Raw genomic sequence first — 23321 nt, 5'->3', positions numbered from 1 at the left:
TGCCGTGCAGCCCGTGGAAGCTCTCCAGGAGCTGATAAACGAGGCAGCTCCCGAGAGCTCATTCATTTCACCCCTAATAAAATTACCACTTTCCAAAGGGAAAAGCCCCTTTGAAGGGCTTCAAAGCACCCCGGGGGACAGCTCAGCTCCGTGGGCCTGTGCTCAGCCTCAGGCCCCAGCCAAGGATTACGGAGCTGCTCGGGGGCCACTGATGGATTTAAGAGCAGCAGGACCTGCTCCAAACCCAGCACAGCCTCGTCCCCGAGGTCTGACAGGGCACAAAGCACCACTACCACAACCTCCCCGGGCCTTTCTGACCTGTGCCTTTTCCAAGCAGTCCATATTCAACTACGCCCTTCCCCAGCTCAGCAAACCCACTCACTTTTATCCATAATACAAAACAAAACCCAAACCTAAAATAGCCCCCTGCATTTATGGTCCTGTACAGGCTGAGAGTTGTGATTTTAAAGAAGAAAGAGCTGCGTATCTGTTACCTGCCAACACCTCCTTACTTCAGTTCCTCTCCCCCTGCAATGTTCTATTTTCCTGCAGTTTAAAAGCCAGGCAGCTCTCAACACAAATAGGAACAGGATGTTCTTCCACAGGGCAGAGCCAGAGGAAAACACGGAGCTGACGCTGGCAGAGCTCCCCACCCCTGCTGCAGATTCCTGACTCTGACACCTCTCAAAGAAGGGAAAACACCAACATTCAGACAAGGCAAACTTTGCCATGAACAATAAGCAGCGACACATCCACCCCACGGGTGCAGAGCTAGGAGCCCGGGGCTGCTCTAATGGAGGCAGGAAAGGAAGGCTCTTAAGTCATCACAGTTTCACTAAGACGGCTTAAAATTCGAGCTTTAATTGAAATGGAAAGAAACATTCCAAAAGGATATATTTTTTATAGATCTGAGTTACCCAATTTAGTTTTCCTTGGATGTTACTGCAAACATGAACATTAAATCAAAGCATTGACTAGGTGAGAACTCCAAGAAAGGATATGACCATTCCCCAGCACAGGGGACTGGGCTAAAGGCTGGTGGAGGCCACTGTCCAAACGTGTGATGCCCTGGCGTGTCAGCTCACAGGATGTGAGCACATCCTTGAAGCACCTGAAGCACTGACTACATCAACAATTTCTGGCAAGTGTCTTCTCTGCCAGCAATAAATCCCAGCTCAACCCATATCTAAAATGATACACATTAGAGGGCATGTCTTTAAGAGCATTAAGTCAGCTTAAATTACTTGAGCAAATTTTAAATACGTAATAGAAATCTAAAAGGGAGCAACAAAAAAAATTGAGAGAGAACACCACTGCAAGAGTAATGCCAAGTTGTTACTTTTTTTTTTTTTAACAGATCTGTACAGCAACATAGCAAAGGATGCAGCGATCACAATTTCAACCAGACAGCAACCTAAGGGGACACTAATCCTCATACAGCAGAGCTGAAACACTCCCAACATTCAGATGCTCCAAATAATTTGGCTACCCTAATGCACTCCATACCAGTTCTACCTATATAGGACATTTTGGTGTGAAAAAGTTTCTGTAAAGTTCCCTTTGTTTCCAGTGTTTTTCTTGTACAAAATATTACAATGATTTTTTTAATATATATTTACAGACTTGCACGGCTAGAAAAATATAAACTACAATTGGGCTTGGCAAGCAGTTTCTTTTCTTTAAATACATGACATTTCAGAGAAAAAATTGTAGTGGTAACATCCTGCACTCCAAGCCCCTGCAGGGAGAGCAGATCAAGCCTAAAATCCATGATTGCAGTGAGACACAGGAACACAACTCCTCCACCTCCTGGCGCAAGGAAGACACAAGATGGATGCTGTTTGTGCAGGTTACTGGCACAATACAGAAAAATCCATAACTGAACATTAAATTCCTTAATAACATTCATTAATTTCATAGGCAGGGCCTGTTAAAAGGAGGACAACCGATGTAACTTTGGGGAAAAGCAGACACCGAGTTCGTGGGGCGCGACACAGCCGGAACCAAAGCGTGGTTTCCCTCTGGGGGGCCTTGGCCTCCTGCCACCCCCAAGGCTTTGAGATCTTTTCCATTTAAACTCTGAGCAGAGGCCAGGGAGGACTTTTTGCTTTAAAGCTACAGTATCTGTCATTATGGCTTTGAACACCCCCTTCCAGGAGATGAGGTATCTGTTCTAGTGAAATGGTAACAGTTGAGCAAAACGTGTTTCAATGGACCACAGAACTCCGCAGGCAGGTGTGAGCAGGTCCCCTCGGGGGAAGTTGCCAAACCGAATTGTAACAGTGCAAAACAAGATTTTTGTCTTTTGTTTTTTCTCTGCAGAAAGAGTAGTCAAGGCATCTAGGACATTGCTAGTAGTCGAGCCACCGAGCAAACCCTCTTTCCACCAGAGTCCTGTTTATTGACACCACCTAAAGGGAGGGGGAAAAAACCCAAAGAGTAGGTAAGTGAACAAGCCACAGCAACAAACATCGCTTCTGAAAATTCCTAATCAACAATAAAAGGTTTATGATTCAAGAGTTTTCAGCATATACATCAGTATACCCACCTCATCTCCCATCAAGTTCCACAGCTGTATGAGTGGCAGCCCTGTGACACTGTCATAATTTGTGACCTGGAAACACAGAAAAACATGAGTGTGCAGCAATTCTGCTCCCAAGTCACTCACGTGGACAGCTACAGCCCCTACCAGAAGCACTTCAGAAGAGGTGAGCACTTCTGGACTGCAAGCAGGTGCTGCCTACAAGTCTCTGGGACATCACCAGACACTCCAGTGCTGCCTCTGGCCAGCTGGAGCCAGACCCCACCTGTCCATGGTGTAGAACCAGTGAGGACTGGCAAAGCAGTGCAGGCCCAGGGGACCCCAGACCCACTGCACACCAGGCCTGCTGTGCTCTGTAAACACACCCAGGCTGCCTTCCCCTGCCTGCACCAGAAACAAGAGGGAATACTCGTCCCTTCCCGGTCCCAAGCAGTGCTGATGGGAGTTCCCAGCCCCAGCACCTCCCAGGAGCCAGGCTCTGGCTTTGGGGTTAATGCAACACAGAGTGCAGGGCACAGGACACCAGCAGCACTCCAGACAGGGGCTGTACCTGTGCCACGAGGACAGCACCTCTGGTCATCTCACTGACAGCGGCGTCGGCTTCCGGGGAAAAGTGATCCTCATCTGTGGGAAGAGGAGAGCAGAGCAAACAAATGAGGCCCTTCACAGGCCAGAAAGGACTATTGATCTCTGTCCTCCTACAGAGATCCCTCACAGCCAGCTGATCCCAGCCCTGGAGCTGTTGGTCCTGCAGGGAAAGGATGAAGAGCTTCCTATAGCCACCAGCCACAATCATGTAAACACAAGTAGCTGATGAAGCAGGAGGCTTTAAAGACAGCAAAGCACATTTCTGCAGCACCTTGGAGCTGCCACTGCTGTTTTGATCCTCAATAAACTAAGCTCAGGTCCCTCAGGGCTTTGCTGACCCTGCACAGAAGGCACCCCTGGCACTGGGAACCCCAAGTGTCTGTACCACAGGTGCCCAGCACCTGAGCAGAGGCAAGGACAAGAAAAGGCAAACCCAAGTGTTCCTAGGCAGTGACTGACCTTCTCCCAGTGCTTGCAGGCTTGGCGTTTGAACACAGAACTTTACAAATCAGTCATTTCAGGAGGAAAGTGTCAGGTACTTGTGTGCAGATTAAAAACTAAGTTTGCATTTACAGCAGCTCTGTGACAGAAGAATTCGAGCAGTTACAGCTCCTGCACCTACACCCTGCCAGTCCTGCCAGCTTGCTGCTTAGGACAGGAATTCATTGTCTCCTCCAAGCAGCAAAAAGCCTGGACATTTATCATCTTTCCCCTGGATTCTGACAGGTTATGCCATGCTAGCACATTTAGAAGAATACAATACAATTTTTCCAATCCTTCCTCTTGTCACATCAGAGGCTGCACTGGCAATAGGAGGTAGAAGGTTTAGACAGAATCATGGCTTGGACACATCCATGGAAACCTGCAGGAGAAGGGCCAACAGAACATCAAGAGCTCCATTTACCTGGAAGTGGCACCACATTGTCAAGTAAAACTTCTGCTCCTTGGAAAGGTAGTGTTAAAAAATCAGACCTTGAAAGAAAAGAGGATCAAAGTAAGAACAGGGCTTTAAATCACTCCTACATTCTTCAATGTGACATTGATTAATCAAATTGCTCTTACAGGAATTCAGTTTTAAATTAATGACAGTCAAACAAAAAAAAAATAAAAATCAGACAATTCTCCCAGCAATCTAAGAGCAGCAATAAATTGTCTGATTAACATGCCAAGCTGGATCAGGCTCTAAGCAAAACCCACCTCCACCAGGAAGGCTGTGCTGCCTGTCTCCCAGCTCTGAGGCACAATCAAATATTTAATGGGCTTGTGTAAGAAACCCCTGATCCAACACAGCTGTCCCAGACAGTGGGGCTGGAGCACAGAGAATCAGGAGCTTATTCCTGGCTCAATCAATTACACTTCAAGGCCTCCTGAAGGCATTCTCTTCCTCAGCTTCCACACTGAAGTGGCAGAAGCTGCCATTTCCTCTCCCCTCCCTTCAAAAAAGCCTTGCAGGATTTTGCTGTGCTCCCAAGAACCCACACTCATTGCTGAGCTGAACCTGCCACCATTTCCCACTTCAGCTGTGCAAAAACCTTTTAGAATTCAAACTGTACAGACTCCTCTGATTAGGATTTGAGCCAGACACGGCCTCAGGCCATGGAGAGGATCTACAGACCTGATTTGCCTGAGTGTGTCCACCTTCACTTTATCATATCCTCCATAGTCCACGTATTTGAGCTCCACTTCATCTGTCTCCTCGAAGTAGCTGATGACTTGAGCCCGGAGCCATGCCCCATCCAGGCCTGGAGCTGCACAGATAATACCAACTGCAAAACACCAGAGTGCAGAGAAGAAAGGCTCAGGATAAGTGGATTTCCAAAAATCAGCACTTCAGGCATGAGCGGTGCTGCTCATTTATCCATGGAGAACCAACAGCATTTCTTCAGCTGCTTCCATCTTCCTCCAACCTCCCCCACAGCCCCAGCACACCAGGCCTGCAGCTGAGACTGGTGGGTTTTACTCTCAGCTCTGTCTGCACAGCCGAGCTGCCCTGCCCAGGTACCCAGCTCCCTTCCTGTCTCCACACAGGAATACACAACCCCTTTCCATGTGATGCACCCTTCCCACCAGGTGCAGACACGGTGACAGGCACGGACACAGTGACACTATGAAGGTGTGGGAGCAGCTCCACACTTTGCCAGCAGAAATACCCCAGATGCCAGGTTGATTGGAAATAAGCTGAGACAGGCTTGATCTCACTCTGAATTTCAATATGCAGCTATGTGGCTCGGGAGGTACTCCAGGGACGAGCAGGGTAAGGGAGAGCAGAGCAACATCTGTATTCTGGCAGCAGCTTCGAGATGAGATGACATGTGAGCTATCACATCCTCATCCACTGGGAACCTCCCACGCCTGACTCAGGGACAACAGGTTTGCACAGGAGCCCGGAACTTTCTCAAAGAACCACGTGTGAGCATCCATGACTTGCCTTCTACCGGCGTGGGCAGGGTTGGGATTTCAGGCTGAGAGTAGCAGGCGAACATCTGCTGGTCGAGGCTGCGCAGCACGTGGAACGTGGGGTGCGTGTGCTGCTGCAGGAACATGTGCCCTGCGTCCACCTGGTGTGCCACCACCACCTCCACGGTGACTCCATCGGGGAGGAACAGCTGCCACGGGGAGGAAAAGCCATTGTGAGTGCTGCTGGCAATGCAAGCTCCAGCCCCAGCACAGCCAGAGCCGGGACTCACCCAGGCGGACACCAGCAGGGAGTGCAGCGGCAGCGGCATCGGCGGAGGGAGGGTGTAGATGTTGGTGAGACACAGCTCTTTGAACTTCTTGCCAATCAGGCTCAGGACTTTCTCCACTTGATGTGAGGTCCCTGGAAGACAAAAATCCCACGGGAAGTCTCTAGCATGGGTGTGCTGAGGACACCTCCAGTCCTGCCACTTGAAGAAACACAACTGCCGTGACCCTCCTGCACTACCTCAACAGTGTACATGTTAACAGGCTGCCCAGAGGAGTTTGGAAAAGCACTGGACTCAGAAGCCACTAAATCCATTTAAATTCCTTGCTCATCTAATGAAGTCCCCCAAGATACACGTTAGACCATGAACAGAGGCACATGCCACTCACCTTCAATGTGACAGACTTGGGAGTCACGGAAATAAGGTAGCGTTGAGACATAAATCTTGGCACCAGACGCTTGTCTCAGGTAGCTCATAAACCTCCCCTGTTTGCCGATCAAGCGGCCAACTAATTCCTTCAGGAAAGGGACAAGAGAGCAACAGTCAGGAAGAGAAACACAGATCAAACACCTCTGTTCTCTCTGGCTTACACCACCCACGTTCTCAGTTCCCCTGTCACAGGCAGGATAAATACAAGGCAGCGGACCAGGGCAGAGCTCAGGGGGTCTGGGATGAGTTCTCACCAGTAAGCACAGCTCATTTTGGTAATTCCCTGCTCTTAATACCTGTGTACCCTCAAAAGCCTCCTGGATGCTTCCAAAGCATTGGACTTCCAGGCTGGATGGAGGACAATGGGGAATAACAAGTTCAATAAGCACCATTCCCCCGGGTGCAGCCCTGGAGTGCTGCGTGTGTACAGCTGTGCACTGGCTCTGCACTCCTGCGAGTCCCAACGGGAGCAGAACACTCCAGTGGTCCTGGACTGGCTGCTGATCTCCCTGGGATGGCACAGAGCCAGCAGCTGACCAGGAGGACCAGGAGGTGGCTGTGTAGGGCAGGGCAGGATGGTGAGCAGGCCAGCAGCTGGTTACCTTTGGGACCTCGATTTCCCAGATCACGAAGTCTGGCTTGCTGGATCCTCCTTCCAGCTTCGCGTTCTGGCGAGCCACCGTCTTCCTCATGGCACTGCCACTGTCCACAAAATCCACACTATTTACATCTGAACCTACGAGACAGGCACAAGCATTCAGACAGCCCCCAAGACCCACACTTACATTCCCACCCCAAAGGGAAGGGCTGCAGAGTGACCCCAGTGCCAGGTGTGCCCACTATGAGGCATGGTAGGGGGCTGCCTTTGCCCAAATTTGCCCTATATTTGAAGAAACAAGGTGCAAGAGCCGAAGCGTATTTTGCTCCCAAACCATCAGCCAATACCAGGAATAATTCTATCTGGGAAAGGGACAAATTCCAACAGCCTCCTCCTGACCAGACCTCAGACACAGCCAGTGTCACACGAGCTTGGTCCTTCCTCCCCATTAACAAGCAGAGGCATGAAGATCCTCACTTGCTTGCAAGTATTCAGACCATCCAGTGAGACCAAAGGGAAAAATGAACCCAAGAGCTGCTTCACATTTGCCACATCTTAACGGGTAACACAGCACAGAGGCCGAGAAAGGCCAAGGGTGCAGCTGTTGGCATCGGCTTTGTAGGCAAAGGGGAGATTTAAGACTCACAGCGGGGACGTGAAGGTCAGCTGGGTGACCTGCTGTCCAGCACTGCCACCTCATCAGCTTTACCTGCTGCATTCCCCTCTCCCCACCTCAGTGTGTCCGTGCCACCAGGCTCCACAACTCACTCCTGGGCCTTCTTGTCACACCAGCACTCACAACAAGGCAGTACCTTCTCCTCCTGGCTCACTCTCACTAGTGAGAACATTCAGTGGGTTCAATCCTTCATGGCTGGCAAACTCAACCCCCATGCCTTGCAACAAGCAGTGTTCCAACTGCTTTGTAGCAAATCCAAGAGACATCCCCTGTCATTAAGGGCTGTTGGCACCACAGGGCCCTACAAAGGATTTTAACATCCATCCCCAAGGTCACACAGGCTAATGTTTGCTCAGACAGCTTTGCATGTACTGTGCCAGGCACACACCATCCAGCATCTACAAGGGAAAAGCAGCACAGACAGATGGGGGAACTCCATGAATATTGCTCCCTGTTGGGATTTCTTGGCATGCACCTGCCCCTCCAAACAAAAAGGCTTCAGGGTAATTGCTCTGCAACCAGCTGATTTTATCACAATTCATCAGAGCTCTGCTCTGGCTCCTCCAGCAGCACCTCAGAACCTGCCTCACCTTCCTGTCAGCAGCAGCCCATAAGCAGGGATGAGCACCCAGGGGGTCCTAGAGGTCACCAGAAACCACTGGTACGAGGTCTCACAGCTGCAAGGTGCTCCCCAGCAATGCTGGCTCACTATTTGCAGGAGGATTTTCCAGTCCCTTACCTTCCGAGTGATCTCCATCCGTGCCTGGAGCACTGCTGCACTCCTGACTCAGGTCTGGCCCATCCTCTTTCAGGATCCCATTGCTGTAGGGCACCGTGCTGCCCTCGGGCAGCCCCGCAGCAGAGGGGGTCTCCCTTGGTACCAAGCTCTGCTCAGCAGACGTGTCTGGGGCTGAGGATGTGCTCAGTGAGTCCGAGTGCTGGTCTGAGGGGACAGACAGCACTGTGCTCTGCGGGGGCTCCTCTACACTCGTCCCACCTCCGGGTGTGTGCGTGCCATACCCAGAGTCCTCCATGGACAAAGGTGACTTTTCCAGAGAGTTCTCCACATGAGTCCGACCAACTCCTTGTGACTCCCTGCACACGCAGCTCTTCCCCTGACAGTCCCCTGTGCTCCCCTGCACAGGGCTGGCCCAACAGCCGTGTGATGAACAATCTGTCACACCCTGACCGTGCTCCTCTGCACCGCTCCCCACAGCCACGCTCTCATCGGCTGCTGTGGCTCCCTCCACAGGCTCCTGAGCAGAGGCAGCAACGCTCTCCATCCCCAGAGGAGCCTCAGCTCGGCTGGCAGTGGCCTGGCAGAGCCAAGGGGATGCTTCATTGCCTGCAGAACCCGACAGCACTTCCTCAGTTGCTGCCAAAATGACCTTGGAAATTATCTGTATTGCTACTTGCTCAATTTTCTCAACTTCCTTGTCCAAACTCACTCCTCCAATCTTCTCTCTTTCCAACTCATCTCCTTTTGGCTGTGTGTCCTTCTGACACACTGGTATAGTACTAGCGATTGACTTGGACATCTCTTCTTCCCTGGACTGCTTTGGACAGGTAGACTCCAAACTCCCTGGTAACACACTCACTGCAGAATCCTCGTGACCTGATACAACTTCAGCTTCATTGAGAACGGCTTCTGGGGCACTGGCTTCTGTCTCCAATCCCAAGCAACAGGCTGTCACAGAGCCAGTATCTGACTGCACAATTCCTGGCACCCGCTCTTCCTTAGGGGGCTTCAACGAAGACTCATCCGACTGCTCTGTGCTGCTGATGTCCTCTGTGACTCCCAAAGACTCCTGTGTCAGGGGTGGCTGCTGGCCTTGGTTGGCCCCCAAGCCTCGCCCCAGTGCCACATCCTGGTCACACTCTGTGCTGCCAGAGAGCAGAGGGAGCGAGGCACGAGCAGGGACACCGCTTCCCTCTTGAGATCCTACCGATTCCAGCTGCTCACTGTCGTCCTCGCGGGGGCTGGGCCCAGCTGTCGCTGCCGACAGGTCTGGGAGGTCCCGTGAGAGATCCGGCCTCTCCTCAGCTGGGCGCAGGAGAGAGGGCGTCGTCTGCAGGGAGGTGGGGGCTGGCTTCTCCAGGCGCTCCTCTTCCGACAGAAGAGGCAGTCTTCGAGGGACACATGCTTCTGGTTTGGGACGTGAGTCGCTCTCTGGTACTTCCTCCTGCTTCTCCCTTTCAATGGCTATTGCTCGTTTGTTGCAATAGCCCGAGTGCTTTTTTCTCCAGGAATAGATCCACCAGCAGCCGAGAAGCGCCAGCACTCCGGGAATGGCATACGGGACGAAATTGCGGAAGCGTAAAGCCATCTTACAGAGCCTCAGCAGTTACACCTAGGAGAGACAGCAACCACGTTAAAACAGTCCCAGGGAGGGTGAAGGCTGAGGAAAGCTGAGGTCCCATAAGTGCCTTGAGGTATTGCTGTTAGAATAAAATAAGAGGTATTGCTATTAGCATGGTCAGGCTTGTTTTCCAGCTGCCATAGAAATTCACGTCTCTGCTCTACCAGCACACTACAGAACAAGATCCTTACCCAAGACTAGGGATATCTGGAAGTGTCTCATCATTACACTCAATGATTTCACCCTTCCTCACCTCCGCACTTCATTTTCCCTTGCTTCCTCTGCCTCACACCTCTGCAGGCCAGTCCTGCCCCCAGGACAGCCTCCAGCACAGCAGGTTCCTCCAGCACCGGGCTGGGCTCACGGCCAGCTGGACCACAGCATTCCATGGCACAGGCTCGGCACATGGCAGGGCTCCCCAGCCCTCCCCTTGAAAGGCAGCACCCCACTCCCGAGGGCTCTGGACTCTGACAACACGCACCTCTACAAAGCCTTAGGAATGCAGCCCCAAAGTTTATTCTGCATCCAAATTCACCACACTGACAGCTGCCACTCCCCTGACTTAAAAGCTGACAGCTCTCCCTTCTCCTCTGCAAGGCCTGTGACCTCTTTCCCACCTGGACACCCAGTCATGCTCCTTCACCAGCAAGCCTCACCTGAGTCACATGAGGCAGGGCTGCCAGGCCTTCCCTTTTCCTTAAGGAATGTCTGCAACTGGAATGCAGAGCTGAACAGTTACCACGTCCCAAACAGCCTTGCTGCAAAGCACTCACAGTTTATATTTTCACTGCACAGGAATTAAAGCAAAACACCACGTGTCTGAGGGTGCTTACACAGACAGGCTTTAATCCAAACAGCCCTCAAGACTCTTGCCAGCAAGGAACAAAAATAAAGATTGTTTTCAGGAGATAGCAAAATCTTAGAAATGGGAGCCACCCACTGGAAAAGAGCATTATCTGGTTCCTCTTTAGAAGCATAATATTTCTATGACAAGAGAGGACAACCAAGGCAGTCGGCCCCAGTGTGTCTCAAGCAAAAAACTCCTTCTGTTATCAGGACTAACACCCCAACCACAGCTCCCAGTGCAACACTCCTTCAGGCCACAATCTCCGCAAGGAGCCGATGACATTCTAGCTGAGGGACACAACCATGCCTCCCTCGGGCTCAAACGCAGTGCCAGAGCCTCAGATAATTTCATGTGCACCCCAGATTTCTTACCTTCTCCAGCCACACTCTCCATTCCACAGGAGCATGCACACAACTTCACCCACACTAGCTCAGACTCTGCCTTGCTTCCTGCAGGGCCCAGACACTGAGGCACACAAATGAATGAAAGAATGGCAAAGGCAGGGACTAGAAAATTGCTTGTTCAATCCCAAATTAAAGGTCAGCCGCAGACACGATTTAAATTCAGTAATATTCCCAGTACATCACAAATAAGGCATTTATGTTGTTCTACATGGAGACTTTTGTGTTCATGGGACACTTGTATCTGATTAAATAAACCAAGTAACTAAGAAGCAACTAAATCCCAGTTACTCCCAGCTGGTTGTAGGCAGTCAGGAGCAGGGCTCGCTGCTGAGGGTGAACCCTCTGTTAATGGCAACATCTGGGATCTTAGAATTAAAAAACCAACAAGCCTATGCAATACTGCGGCTGCTCTGTGTTTGGAAGCTGGCAAGTGGAAAGGGTGAAGCCTGTACATTCCCAAGACAAAAGGTTCCCCTTTCTGCTGCCCAGAACAATGGCACATTGTGAGCTGTGAGTGCTCATCTGCTGCACGCCCAAGTTGTTGTAATTAATGCAGAACTACCCTACAAGCTGTCTCTCAGGCGTACTACAAGCCCAAATTAAAGTAGCTCACATAAGTCCATTCCCAGCAAGCATTCCCAATTAAACAGACAGCCCTATTATTATCTGATTCCCTACTAAGTTGCACCAACTGTCCAAACCATGGTCCCACACAGCTCTGCAGCACGGGAGACAGTCGCAGGATGCCCAGAGGGACAAGCCTGTCCTAAAGTCTGCCAGACAAAACAGTTCTGTGAGTCATTCTGAACACTGTCATCATTCAGGATACAGATCCTCACTCCTCCATGATACCTGGATGAGTGGGGACTGCTGGATTAGCTGACGGCTCCTTGCAATGCTCATTTAATTTCATGGTTTTGATTTATTACTTAAGCCAGAGCTGCATCACTACCGGGACCATGTTAAATGGGAATTCCACATCCTCCCATCAGTCGGAGCAGGCTGAAAGGCAGTGGCTCTGCACGAGATGCCAGCAGACATCCCGGAGTGCTGGGTTGGCTGGGGAACAGCTCAACACCAACAAACATCTCACACAGACCTGGCAGGAAGGCCCTGGCAGAGCTTGCCATGCTGGTCACAGCCTGGCTGCACGTGATTCCTGGGGACAGAGGATCAAACCTGCCCATCCCAAGGGCTGTCACACTGCTCCTTGTCCACACTGCTCCAGGAGAGCTCCCAAAGGCCACAGCCTCTTCCCAGCCTGTCCCAGAGCAACCAAGCCATCTCCCTGCTGCCGATCCGCCAGCCAGCTCAGGACTGCAGGGGCAACGGGATCATTTTAACACACTGGGGGAAGAAAGCCTGGGATTTTCCTGCCAGCAGCAGGACAGAAAATGGCAACTTGTCAAATCACATGCCCTCAAGCACTGCCAAGAGGGAGGGAGCCTGGCCCAGCAGGGCTCGCTCTCCCTCTCCGGGCAGGGGGAGCCAGCTGGGAAATGCAGCAGCTCCAGAGGCTCTGGACACGAGAGGAGCAGCCTGCAGGAGTCAGAGCCCCCAGAAAATGCTGGATCTCCAGCACCATTCCCAAGAGGCAGGGCCCCAACAGTCCTGCACCATAAATAGTGCAGAGCTCACGCACTGTATGCGCTCACCCCAGCAGCAGCCACTTCCACTTCCCCCGGCACGCTGGGAATCCAGCCTAAATGTCACACCTATCATGGGGCTGGAGCTGCAGCTGGGGCATGAGGCTTCTCCAACCCGCTAAATAATTCCCACAACACGTCAGGATGGGATCAAGGGGAGAGTAGGGTCAGTCAGCTCTCCAAGTCTGTGTCCTGACTTGATTTATGCAAAACTGCTGGTAAAGAGCAAGAAGATAAAGACAAGAAAGAATGCACACATTACCTACCTGAGAAAAAAGCCAAGGACAGCAAATTTACTCTACTCGTTTACATTAGGGTCCCAGAGCAGCTCTAAGCCACCTTGTTTCCTGGCCAGGACACAGAGCCCTCAGCACTCACAGCCTTATAAGGTCAGAAATGTTCGCAGCACGAGGTTCCCGGGGACGCCAGATAATTCATTCTCCAGGTCCGAGAGGAGTTCAGCAACACTTGCTCAGAATTTCAGGGTTTTCTACACACAAGGAGGTCTGTTCTGAAGGCGAGCTGGTTCGAGTCTCCACCAGGAGAGAGGCCAGGATGACTCCCAAGTGACTGAGCCCCCATGCTCTGCAGGGACGTACCCTCAGCCGGTCCTGGCTCCTCCGCTTCCCTCTGCCCCTGCACTTGAGAGGATTCCAAACCCTGAAAGCTGTGGAAATCAAGGCTGGAATTAAAGCCCGTCCTAAAGGATCACGGAGCAAATTGGAAATGCAGCTTCAACAGCAAGGCCAGGATGCCTCCTGACAAACCCTGTAGTTAGTGAAGCAGCACTTGGGAAATAAATACTATCTGGGTGAAAGAGAACTGGACAGGCTGGCATGGTTCAAACTAAATGGGACCACGTGGGCTCTTAAATTTTTCCATGCTAAAAATAACTGGGAGCACATGCTCTGCCTTATAGGAGGCATAGGAACAGGAGTTCACAAAAACCTAAGGAACTGGAGGCCCTACTGTTAAGATTAAAATAAGAAAAATTGCTGCACTGAAACAGACGTAAGGACTTATGTAACCCACCCTTGGCATGAGGCATATTTTCATCGAAAGCTGAACTGGCACGTGGCACTGCATTATCTAACTGCAGCTTCTTTGTGCTTCACACAAGATGAAGGAGGCAGAACATCCACAACAGAGGGACCTCCAGCCAGCCCTGCTGCAGCACGTGCTCCCAGCCGACCCAGCTACAGGCACAGGGGGTTCTCTCCCATGCAGGTCAGCAGCAGCCCTGGGCCTGAGCTTACAGGAGGGAGCTGCGAAGCCACAGCAGCCTGCCAGCCCTTGCATCACACGCTCTGGATCACCAGGGTGTCACTTGGCCACTGGACTGCACAGCCTCTCGGCAGCCAGCCTGGAGTACCCCCACCAAACCCAGCACCACCCAGAGCCAGGAGCTCAGACAGCGTGACTCAGGAGCTGCAAACACCCAGAGACAGGTAGGAGCCAGGCCAGCAAGACCTCAAACTGGGTGGCACTTATTTTAACAGAAGCCAACAGGGAAGTCTCTCTGTACTTAACTAATTAAAGGCAAGTGCTGTGCAGCAATTTCTGCTTCAAACAGTAGCACTGAAAGACTAGAACAGCAAGAGATAGCCCTCGAGCAGCACCACCTTTTCACAGCCCAGTAAACATGGGCTATGAGCCCAAGAAACAGGCTCCTCTCTGAATGAAAACCACCAGTGAAGCCACTCCACAACCTTAGAATATTTAAGAACCAGCAGTCTCCTATTTGCAAAAGGATAAATTGCGACTTAAGTAAAAGGCTGAAAAAGCTGGCTGATGTAGAATTAAACCAGTGCTCTGGAACAAGAAACACCATTAACACCAGGCTGTCTTTTATCTCTGAGATAAAAAGTGCTTTCAGTGTAATCAGCATCGGTGCTGTTCCTACAGGAGCTCAGTCGCCCCTCGCAGCTGGGGCTGCCACCCTGACTGTTGGTTCTGTGTTTTCCCCACTCAGCAGCCCAGCCCCGGCCCAGCACAGCTCCCGCAGCAGCCTTTGCACCAATGCAGGACTCAGAACAGCTCCTGTTTATTTCCACACTCAGAGCTTTACAATGAAAGCATCGGCTGGGCCAACCTGTAGGGGTTTTTTAATAGATGTTTTGCAAATGAAGAAGCTCACAAGGACACAAACAGCAACCCCCAGCAACCCTCAGCACTGCTCTCAGGGACTCAGGCAGGGCCTCGAGTGCTCCTGCTCGGCAGGAATGAACAGTTTGTAATTAACATTAACCCTATCAGGTTATTGAGCTCCATACTGCTCTCGATATCTTATTACCTCCCTGCTCCAGGTGTTTCATTATTTATAGTTTCCTCACCCAAGTTAGTGTCTCCCTGTGAATGCTCTACTGCAGAGGAAGGCAAGAGAGCTTTTTCTCCACTTTCCCAGAAAAGTCTTTCAGATACTTCAGGAAGCTTCAAAAACTGCTTCTGCACCACTTGACCTATACCCCCACAGTGCAGGTAAAGCAGCTGTTATTATCTTTAGAACCTATCAATACATTACAAAAGTCTGGATTTGGGAAAAGTTTTATCTTTCATTCTCTCTGCATTTTCACTCAGGCTGGGGAACAGCACAAATTATTTTCCAGAGTTTCAGAATAAACACTTCAATAATCAGCCTTTTGTGTTTGCTTCTACATAGGGAAGCCAATGCAGCCCTTGCTATGGGTAACACAGTGCAGTGGCCACCACACGGACAGCTTACAAATGAAGATTTAAAAGCAGCCACCTGAGTCAGATGCCTGGCATCTCTATCAATTTCTACAAAACAGAGACTAAACTAACCAAGGGCTTCCAATATCCTCTGCACAGAGACAAAAAACAAGCTTGAATTTTCAAGGAGACAGAACGGGGAGGTTTACAGCAAACACACTGATAGGGCTGCAAGAGCCAGGAGCAGCACAGACCAAACAGGTCCCCAGGTATCTGGGGAGCAGCAGCAGCTTGGCTCACGGGATGTTTGCTGGGCACAGCCACGAGACCTTGACAAACAGCTTCTCAAAACAAGAGCTGGACCTGGCTCGGGCAGAAAAGCAAAAAGCACCGGAGTCTGGCTGGGAGCCTTGCGGCCAAGGCTCAGCTGGAGGAGAAATTGCAGAAGCACTCGGAGAGGGAGCACAGCAAACATCGGTGAGGAGGATGCCCTGTATTCACCTGTGCTGGGAGGGAACAGCAAAGGCTTCACTGAGAGCCACTCATGTGAACTGAGCAGGAAGACACCCGTGTGCATGAACAAGGGCTATGAGGAGTGGCACAGCACAGCCAACCTGACCAGAGAGATCCCAAAGTTCCCCATTCCCAGGTTCATCCCCAAGCGAAGCTGAGGCCTCTGATACCAGAGGCACATGAAAATCATGAACTGTCGCCAGGAACTGCTGCTATTTATACCCAGAGTCAAAAATCAGCCACAGCACATGGCAAGTTTCTCATCCTCAGTGCCAGGTGGCAGCAGAGGTCAAAAGCAACACCGACCACGACAGGTCTGCAGCAGTGATTTGTTTGCTCAAGAATGATTTTAAATGATCTTTTATGAAATATTCATCTCTGCTGGTAGTAATGTACAAGACCCAAAAATCCAGTTAGCTTCCAGCTGACAAATGCAGGACCAGAATCCACATAGTGGACAATAAAAAAAATGTACAGTAAACCAGCTGAAGACAGAACACTTGAAAAAGCAGTTTGGGACATGCAAATATCTCCCCTTCTAGCAATCCCTGTGAGAAACAAATGCAACAGCTTCAATGTCCAGGAAATACTAAACACCTGAAGAATAAAACAGCTTTTTCTGAATATCTGAGCATGGATGCCTGAAGTTAATCATCACTTCATGAAGTCGAACCAGCCATTTGCATTAAGAGCTCCACAGAAGCACTGCAGTTAGAAATCAGGATTTTAAAAAGGCTAATCATTAGATCTGAAACATGAAACAATTATAAGTAATTAATGTTGCAATTAATGCTTTTTATTAGCTCTAGATGTTGCTAGGGGCAACTGGGATACCAGCCCCAATCCTATTACAGGCTCCCTGGACGCTAGAAATACCTTAAATCACTTTTTCACATGGGTTAAGTGCACATGAACTGGGAGAGGCACAGATAAGTGGGCTGTGCTGCTTTAAAAGCATTATGCTCTTCAGATAACTGCTCCTGCAGAAGAGCACTCGCTCTCCAATCCCCCTGCAGCCAGCCTGCAATGTTTTCAAAGTGAAGAGAGAGTCTCAGCCATCACAAACCAACTGCTGCTGGCTCTGAGAGCTTTGGCTGCACTCCTGCAGCAAACTCCTGTCACTTTTAACTCCACAGGCAATCTGCACCTTTGGGAACAGACAAATCGTGGTGGATCTGGGCTGCAGGTCCTGTCCCCTCACACCCTGGGCAGTGAGGGAATTCCTCTTCCCTCATTTCAGGCACTGTGAAGTGTCCAGGTTAAAGCCAAGGCTTCCTAGGCAGTCCATAATTTCCAGTATTAGTACCTCAAAGCATCTCCAGCGTTCTTCAAGAAGGAACCTGGTTCCTAGGATAGGTTTCTAAGCCAAGGCTGACTAAGAAGAGCACTCCCAAGTACAAACCAGCTACTAACACACATCAACTGAGCTCCTGCAGCACCATCCACACAGACCCTGCAGCCCCAAGGTATCGTTAGTTTCACTTTTAGGGCAAACAGACTGTTGCAGAAGACACTGCTACAATTGCAGTGAGAGACTGACCCACATCAACCCCATGAGAGCTTTTAAAAGTCCTTCAAGAGCTCGATGAAACACTTAAGCAGAAGCTGCAGGACTGTCAGGTGAGCAAGACCAGGACAGGAATCGATGCACGAATGGATTCCAGTGGATTCCATCCTACCCCGAGCCCTGCTCAAGCTCCACAGGCTTCTCCCTCCTCACTTACTGGAGAGCTGTCACTTCCTCCAGTGCATTTGCACCGTGCAAGCACACCAGGGAACGGAGAACGGGACACACCGTGAGGCTGTGCTGGCCTTCTCCAGAAGCACAGGCCCACGGGCATCACTTGGGGACAGGCACAGCAGGGGCCTGCAGTCCTGCACCCCTCACACCAGCAGCTCATCAAAGAGCCAGGAGGTTAAACGACCCGAACCGGGTCACCCAGCGATGCCAGCAGAGGAGCCAGCTCGGCTCAGCTGCTCCGGCTCCCGGGGAGAGCCCCGCTGCCGGGGAGCTGTGCTGCACTGCCCCGCTCCACGTGCTCGGTAGATCATTCACAGCCACCCCGTCACACCTTCCGCAGCAAGCGGCGCTTCCTTCCACCTGAGACAAAGTCCACAGCGCCCGATAACGCTCGGCAGGTGCAGCACGACCCTGGCAGCACGGGAGAGCCCGACTGCTGCCATCCCACAGCCCCCGGCTCTTCCCAACAGCCAGCCTGCAGCCAGACGCAGCTTTTGCTGCCATTTCCTGCTATTCTGGATAACATCCATGACGAGGATGCCCTTGCTGAGATGCCTGCCCATTCTGTGGTCACTGCCTCATGGAATTACTGGACTGCAGTCGAGAACTCGGCCAGGCACAGATCAAGTGGCCCATTTCTGGAGCAGGAGTAACTTAAATAGCCCTTGCTTCAATCAGGGAGAAGAAGAAAAAGAGCAAACAACAAATATTCTCCCAGGAAAGCAAGACTACAACATCACTTCCACAGCAGCAATATAATTTAATTCCTCTGCTCCCACCTGTACTCCATGCTGGCTTACACACAAAAGGAGTCACTAGAGCACATGAGAAGTTTTGCAAATAACACTTTCTACGGCCATTACCATAACACAGGCAAGGCTGGCCAGGCCAGGCAGCGCAAGGTGCCTTAATCCTCCCTGAGACTCCGCACCGCCCTCACGGCGGGCAGCCCCGGCCGCAGCGCTGCCCTCAGAACGGCGAACCGCCCCGGCCGCTGCCGCCCCGCAGCCCGGGAGGGAACACAGAGCCGCCCCGCAGCCCGGGAGGGAACACAGAGCCGCCCCGCAGCCCGGGAGGGAACGCGGAGCGGAGCGAGCCGCCCCGCAGCCCGGCAGCGGAGCCGCCCCGCGGGGCCCAGCCCGGCCGCTCGCCGCCCCGCATCCCGACACACACGGCCCCCGCCCGCTGCGGCACGGCGGGCCCCAGCCCACGGCCGCGGGTGGCGGCGGGGCCGGAGCGCTGACCTTGCGCGGCGCGGGAGCGCTCCCGGCACCGGGGGAGGCACGGCCGGGAGCGCGGCGGGGGAGCACCCTCAGCGCGCCCCGCAGCGCCGCCGCTGACAGCCGCGGGCCCCGCGGCTCCGCCGGCGGGCGGGCGGCGGGCGGAGGCGGTACTTACGGGCGTTGCGGCGCGGCGGCGCAGCCCGGAGCGGAGCCGGGCCCGGTCCGGAGCGGTGCCGGTGCCGCCACACGTGCCCCGGCCGGGCCGCCCGGCTCGGACATGCAGCGACACCGCCCCGCCCCGCCCCGCCCCTCTCGCGAGAGCGCCGCGTCCCGCGAGACTCCCGCGCGCGTGCGCGGCCCCGCCCCGTGCCCTGAGGGAGCGGAGCCGCGGCGGCGCCGGGAGCGATCCGGGACCGGGAGCATTCCGAGACCGGGATTGTTCCTATTGTCGGGAGCGTTCCTGTGGCCGGGAGCGATCCGGGACCGGGAGCGTTCCTGTGGCCGGGAGCGATCCGGGACCGGGAGCATTCCGAGACCGGGATTGTTCCTATTGTCGGGAGCGTTCCATGGCCGGGAGCGTTCCTATGGCCGGGATTGTTCCTATGGCCGGGAGCGTTCCGGGGCCGGGAGCGTTCCTATAGACGGGATCGTTCCTGTGGCCGGGAGCGTTCCTGTGGCCGGGAGTGTTCCATGGCCGGGAGCGTTCCGGGGCCGGGAGCGTTCCTATAGACGGGATCGTTCCTGTGGCCGGGAGCGTTCCATGGCCGGGAGCGTTCCATGGCCGGGAGCGTTCCGGGGCAGGGAGCGTTCCGGGGCCTGGACCGTTCCTATGGCCGGGAGCGTTCCTGGGGCCGGGACCGTTCCTGTGGCCGAGGCTCGGGGAGAGTCCGGCCTTCCTCCCCTCCTCCCTCTCCCGCGGCTGTCGCGGGACGGGTGCAGACAGGCCCTGTGGGGCCGCCGAGGCCCAGCCCGCCGTGTCCCTCATCCCGGGCCTCTCCCGGCCCCTGCCCTGACGGGGGTTTGTTTCCCACAGCCCCGCGGGTCCCCGTAGCCCTGGCCCCAGAGTGCCCCGGTGGGGCCTTGGGCAGCTCCACGAGTCGCTGGCAATGGAGCTGCACCCTCCGCCTGCCCAGCTCTGCGATCTGCTGGGGCCTTCGGGCTCGGCCCGGAGCCAGAGCACCTCTTTGCCTGCTAGCACAGCCACACACGCAGGCAGGTGAGTCTGAGCTTTAGACAGAGTTTTACACAAACGTTTGGCTGCTGGTGACACATTAGTGAGCAAATATTAGCCAGAAGCTACAGCAATGGATTGGAACTGCAAGGCTGAACTAGAATGAGAAATGCAAATCTGGGCAAAGTTATTGCTCAGCTGCAGCAGCACCAAGTTGGAGTTAATAGAGACTTCTCCTGTTATTGTGGAAGAGTTGTGACATTTCCCCGCAGGGCTTATGGCATCCTTGCAGAAGATCCAGTGTGTAACTGATTTCTCTGTCCCAAGGAAGCTCTGGGGTTTGGGGGGATGCACAGCAGAGAAGCACGGCTGCTCAGTGCTGGCCCACGCTCAGCGAGCTGTGACAGCTGGTTCCAGAACAGCTCTGGACCAGGCACTTGGAGGAGGCTGGGAAATCATCGATGCTCTTCTGAGGGGGTTGGGAATTTCCAGAGGAGGCTGGTGAGAGAGGGAAAGGCCCAGGGTGTGGTAGGAGCGGCCCGAGCAGCAGCCAGGTCTTGGGAAGAATCGATGCTGGCCTTTGGGGGCATGGCTGCAGAGTCTGTGTTCCTGCGGCACCCAGAGGGGTTTGGCAGCCGCCCCGGGGCTGCGTGGGAAGAGCTCTTTGGGAGTGACGTGTCCTCTCCGAATAATCCAGCGGGGCTGCGTGGGAGCGCGCGGAGCAGCAGGAGCCAGGAGTGGGGCTGCTGCTTCCCGAGCAGCCAGGCAGGTCAGGAGGCTGCCGGGCTGCTGCAGGGCTTCTGAGGACACTGCTCTGAGTCTGTCACCAGAGCTGTCTCTGTGGGGACAAGTGGCTCAGGATTTCCCAGGGGAACAACCTCGGCTGCTTTTTCATCTTTTGGAACTTTAGCAAAGTCGGAGGGAAGCGGGAGGCCAGGGAGAGGTGGTTCATGCTTTGGGGCAGGAACAGGGAGCAGCTGAGCTGGAGTGGGTTATAAACCAGAGCAGCTCCTGGGGTGCCTGCAGCAGTGCAGGAAAGCAAGCCTGGTTGCAGCTTGAAAGCCTGAGCTTCCTGTTCACCTGGCAGTCACCCCCAGCCAGCCTCGTCCCTCTGCGGCAGCCTGGGCTCATCCTGCAGAGCCGCTGCTGTTCCCAGAGCTCGCCTGGCTGAGAGCAGCACGCCCTGCTGCAGCGAGGCTGCACGAACCTGCAGGCACAGGGGGAGTCTCTGCTGCGCTGGCTGGAATCAATCCTGCCCCTTGCTTATTGACACGTGCCCGCAGCGGGCGGGTGGTGTGTGAGAGTGGAAGTGAGTAACTCGGAGAAACCACGCTCATGGGCAGGATTGTCCTTCCTAGATCACTGATTTGTCCAAGTATTCTTCTGTGAAAAGTTCCTGATTTGCCTCTGTATTTTTGTTGAGAGCAGTCAGGAATTAATACTAAATACCCCTTAAAAAGTACAAATTGTGTCTCACAGGGAGAGGAAAAATCCATCGGTGTTGAGACTTTGCCCTCCTGATGCCCCTAATCTGAGGAGCTCAGGAGTTTGTCCGTTAAGAATTCCCAACCGACAGCCAGCCTTGGCTGTTGGGCAATCCCAGTGCTCGCAGTGCCTGGTGGTGAAACTTCCAGGGATTTGTCAAGGTCACAGCCACAGCCTGTGTCAGACACACATGGGACCAGCACTGCTGAAACACCTGCAGTTTCATTCCCTGGTGTCCTCGCAGCCCGAGGAGGAGGAGGAGGGCTGGAGGAGCAGCTCTTCAGCATTTGCACCGTGTCTGGCTGCACAGCCAGCTCTCCTGGGCAGACCTTGCTCTCCCAGTACCTAACTGGGGGTGGAAGCAGCAGAGCAGATATTTCCAGTTTGTCTGAAGGACAGTATGCTATGACAAAAAAATTAAAATACTCTTTAATAGTTCAGGGGGATTTTCTTGAGCACATAGTTACTCCTGGCTATTTATAGCACTGTAAGTATCCCAAAAGATCCCATCGTCAGAGGTTTTTCCATGATTCCTTTGAAGAACAAACCCGTAGTTATTTGAACAAGTCTCATCATGAGAGTTGTTTTTGTAGCCTTCCCACCCACACAAGGCCGGCAGTGCTGTTCATTGGAGAGCTCGTTACCCAGAGGAGCAGCCAGGGCCCCGTTGCAAGGCACGAAGGATTCCCACCTGAGGATCGCAGCTCAGGTCGTGGCACAGCTCAGGAGCTTGGCTTTGGCCCTCGGCTCTGTCACACAGGTGGCACAGGTGGTTCAGGTGCTCTGTCCCCGTCCTCAGAGGGGCCTCAGGGGAGCACAGGCACGTAAAGCACATTTGGAAATGGTGTAAGTGGCCAAGCAGAACGCAGTCCTGCGAGAGGACCCCAGGGAACAGGGATCCCACCTGGGGCACTGCTGGGGCACCTTCACCAGCAGCTCTGAGCCATCCTGGGCTCAGCCATGAACAACCTTCTTTTCCTCCTTGTGCAGTTTTCAGCTCCAGAACAGAATTCATTCCCCAAGTTCAAGCAAGTTCTGCATTTTTACTTTATTATTTTCCTTTGTAAAATGTTTCAGCAGCATCAGCTGGGCAGGGATTTTGAAGCTATTTCCGTAGACAGAAGTGCCTGCTCCAACAGTGCAGTTTTCCCCCAAGTACAGCTGGCCAACTGCATACATAACTGAAATAGAGCTCTCCTTTCATTCCTTCCCTGTGGCTACAGTGTATTTGTCATCTCAAGCAGCAGGGAGGCTCCACTGTCCACAAGAGGAACTTCAGGAATGTTTCTGACAGCAGTGATTGAGCAGGTGCTGCTTAGAGCTGGCTCCTGCCTGGATCCCACTCCAGGTCCAACTCAGAACTGAGGAACATTTCCTCTGAAGCACAGACAATGAAATTTAACAGTTCACAGACGGCTGCTCTGCCCCTCGCGCAGCCCCAGCCTGCACCAGCAGCACAACAGGAACCGCCTGTCCAGGTGGCTGCAGGCCTGTCTGCTCACCATGCAGGAACAATAAGATGTCTCAGAAGAAGTCAATGCAGTCACACTTTAATGTGTCTTTACATCCTTTTACGATTCACAAAGTCAGAATATAAGTACTTACACACTTTTAATGGGGAAGTAATGTATCCCCCTAAAAGAAAAATAGATGTGATTAATCATTTGTCAGAGAAGTTGCCTGACAGCTGAAACCTCAAGCTTCTAGGCAAAAAAAGCTCAAATAGACAAATTATACTGAATTG

The 23321-nt window shown here is 52.9% G+C and overlaps 1 protein-coding gene across 3 annotated transcripts; it reads right to left on the bottom strand.

The window, feature by feature from the left end:
- Positions 1 to 830: 830 nt before the first annotated feature.
- AKAP1 (A-kinase anchoring protein 1) lies at positions 831 to 19242 on the bottom strand. Of its 3 annotated transcripts, XM_038158114.1 has the most exons (12): positions 19097 to 19229; positions 13041 to 13441; positions 8257 to 9868; positions 6846 to 6979; positions 6203 to 6329; positions 5818 to 5948; positions 5559 to 5736; positions 4746 to 4896; positions 4035 to 4102; positions 3093 to 3166; positions 2549 to 2614; positions 831 to 2411 (listed from the first exon to the last, which is right to left on the bottom strand). In XM_038158114.1, the coding sequence occupies exons 3-12, from the start codon at positions 9842 to 9844 to the stop codon at positions 2352 to 2354; spliced, it is 2577 nt and encodes an 858-aa protein (XP_038014042.1). In that variant the 5' UTR covers positions 9845 to 9868; positions 13041 to 13441; positions 19097 to 19229; the 3' UTR covers positions 831 to 2351. The 3 variants fall into 3 exon arrangements, with proteins under 3 accessions (XP_038014042.1, XP_038014041.1, XP_038014040.1); XM_038158113.1 differs by lacking the exon at positions 13041 to 13441 and having other exon boundaries at positions 19097 to 19242; XM_038158112.1 differs by lacking the exon at positions 19097 to 19229 and having other exon boundaries at positions 13041 to 14899.
- Positions 19243 to 23321: the final 4079 nt, after the last annotated feature.

Source organism: Motacilla alba, chromosome 19 (assembly GCF_015832195.1).
Source record: "Motacilla alba alba isolate MOTALB_02 chromosome 19, Motacilla_alba_V1.0_pri, whole genome shotgun sequence".
In the NCBI taxonomy this organism is placed as follows: domain Eukaryota; kingdom Metazoa; phylum Chordata; class Aves; order Passeriformes; family Motacillidae; genus Motacilla; species Motacilla alba.
Note: the sequence above shows the minus strand (reverse complement) of the source record. Positions and strands in the feature narration are given on the sequence as shown.

Excerpts from the sequence above, each read along its gene's own strand:
- AKAP1 (XM_038158113.1), bottom strand. The coding sequence starts at position 9,844 with ATGGCTTTACGCTTCCGCAATTTCGTCCCGTATGCCATTCCCGGAGTG. Across the intron at positions 6,980-8,256 it reads GGATGGAGATCACTCGGAAG|GTTCAGATGTAAATAGTGTG; the intron begins GTAAGGGACTGG and ends CCTGTCTCGTAG. Across the intron at positions 5,949-6,202 it reads CCAAGTCTGTCACATTGAAG|GGACCTCACATCAAGTGGAG; the intron begins GTGAGTGGCATG and ends TTTGTCTTCCAG.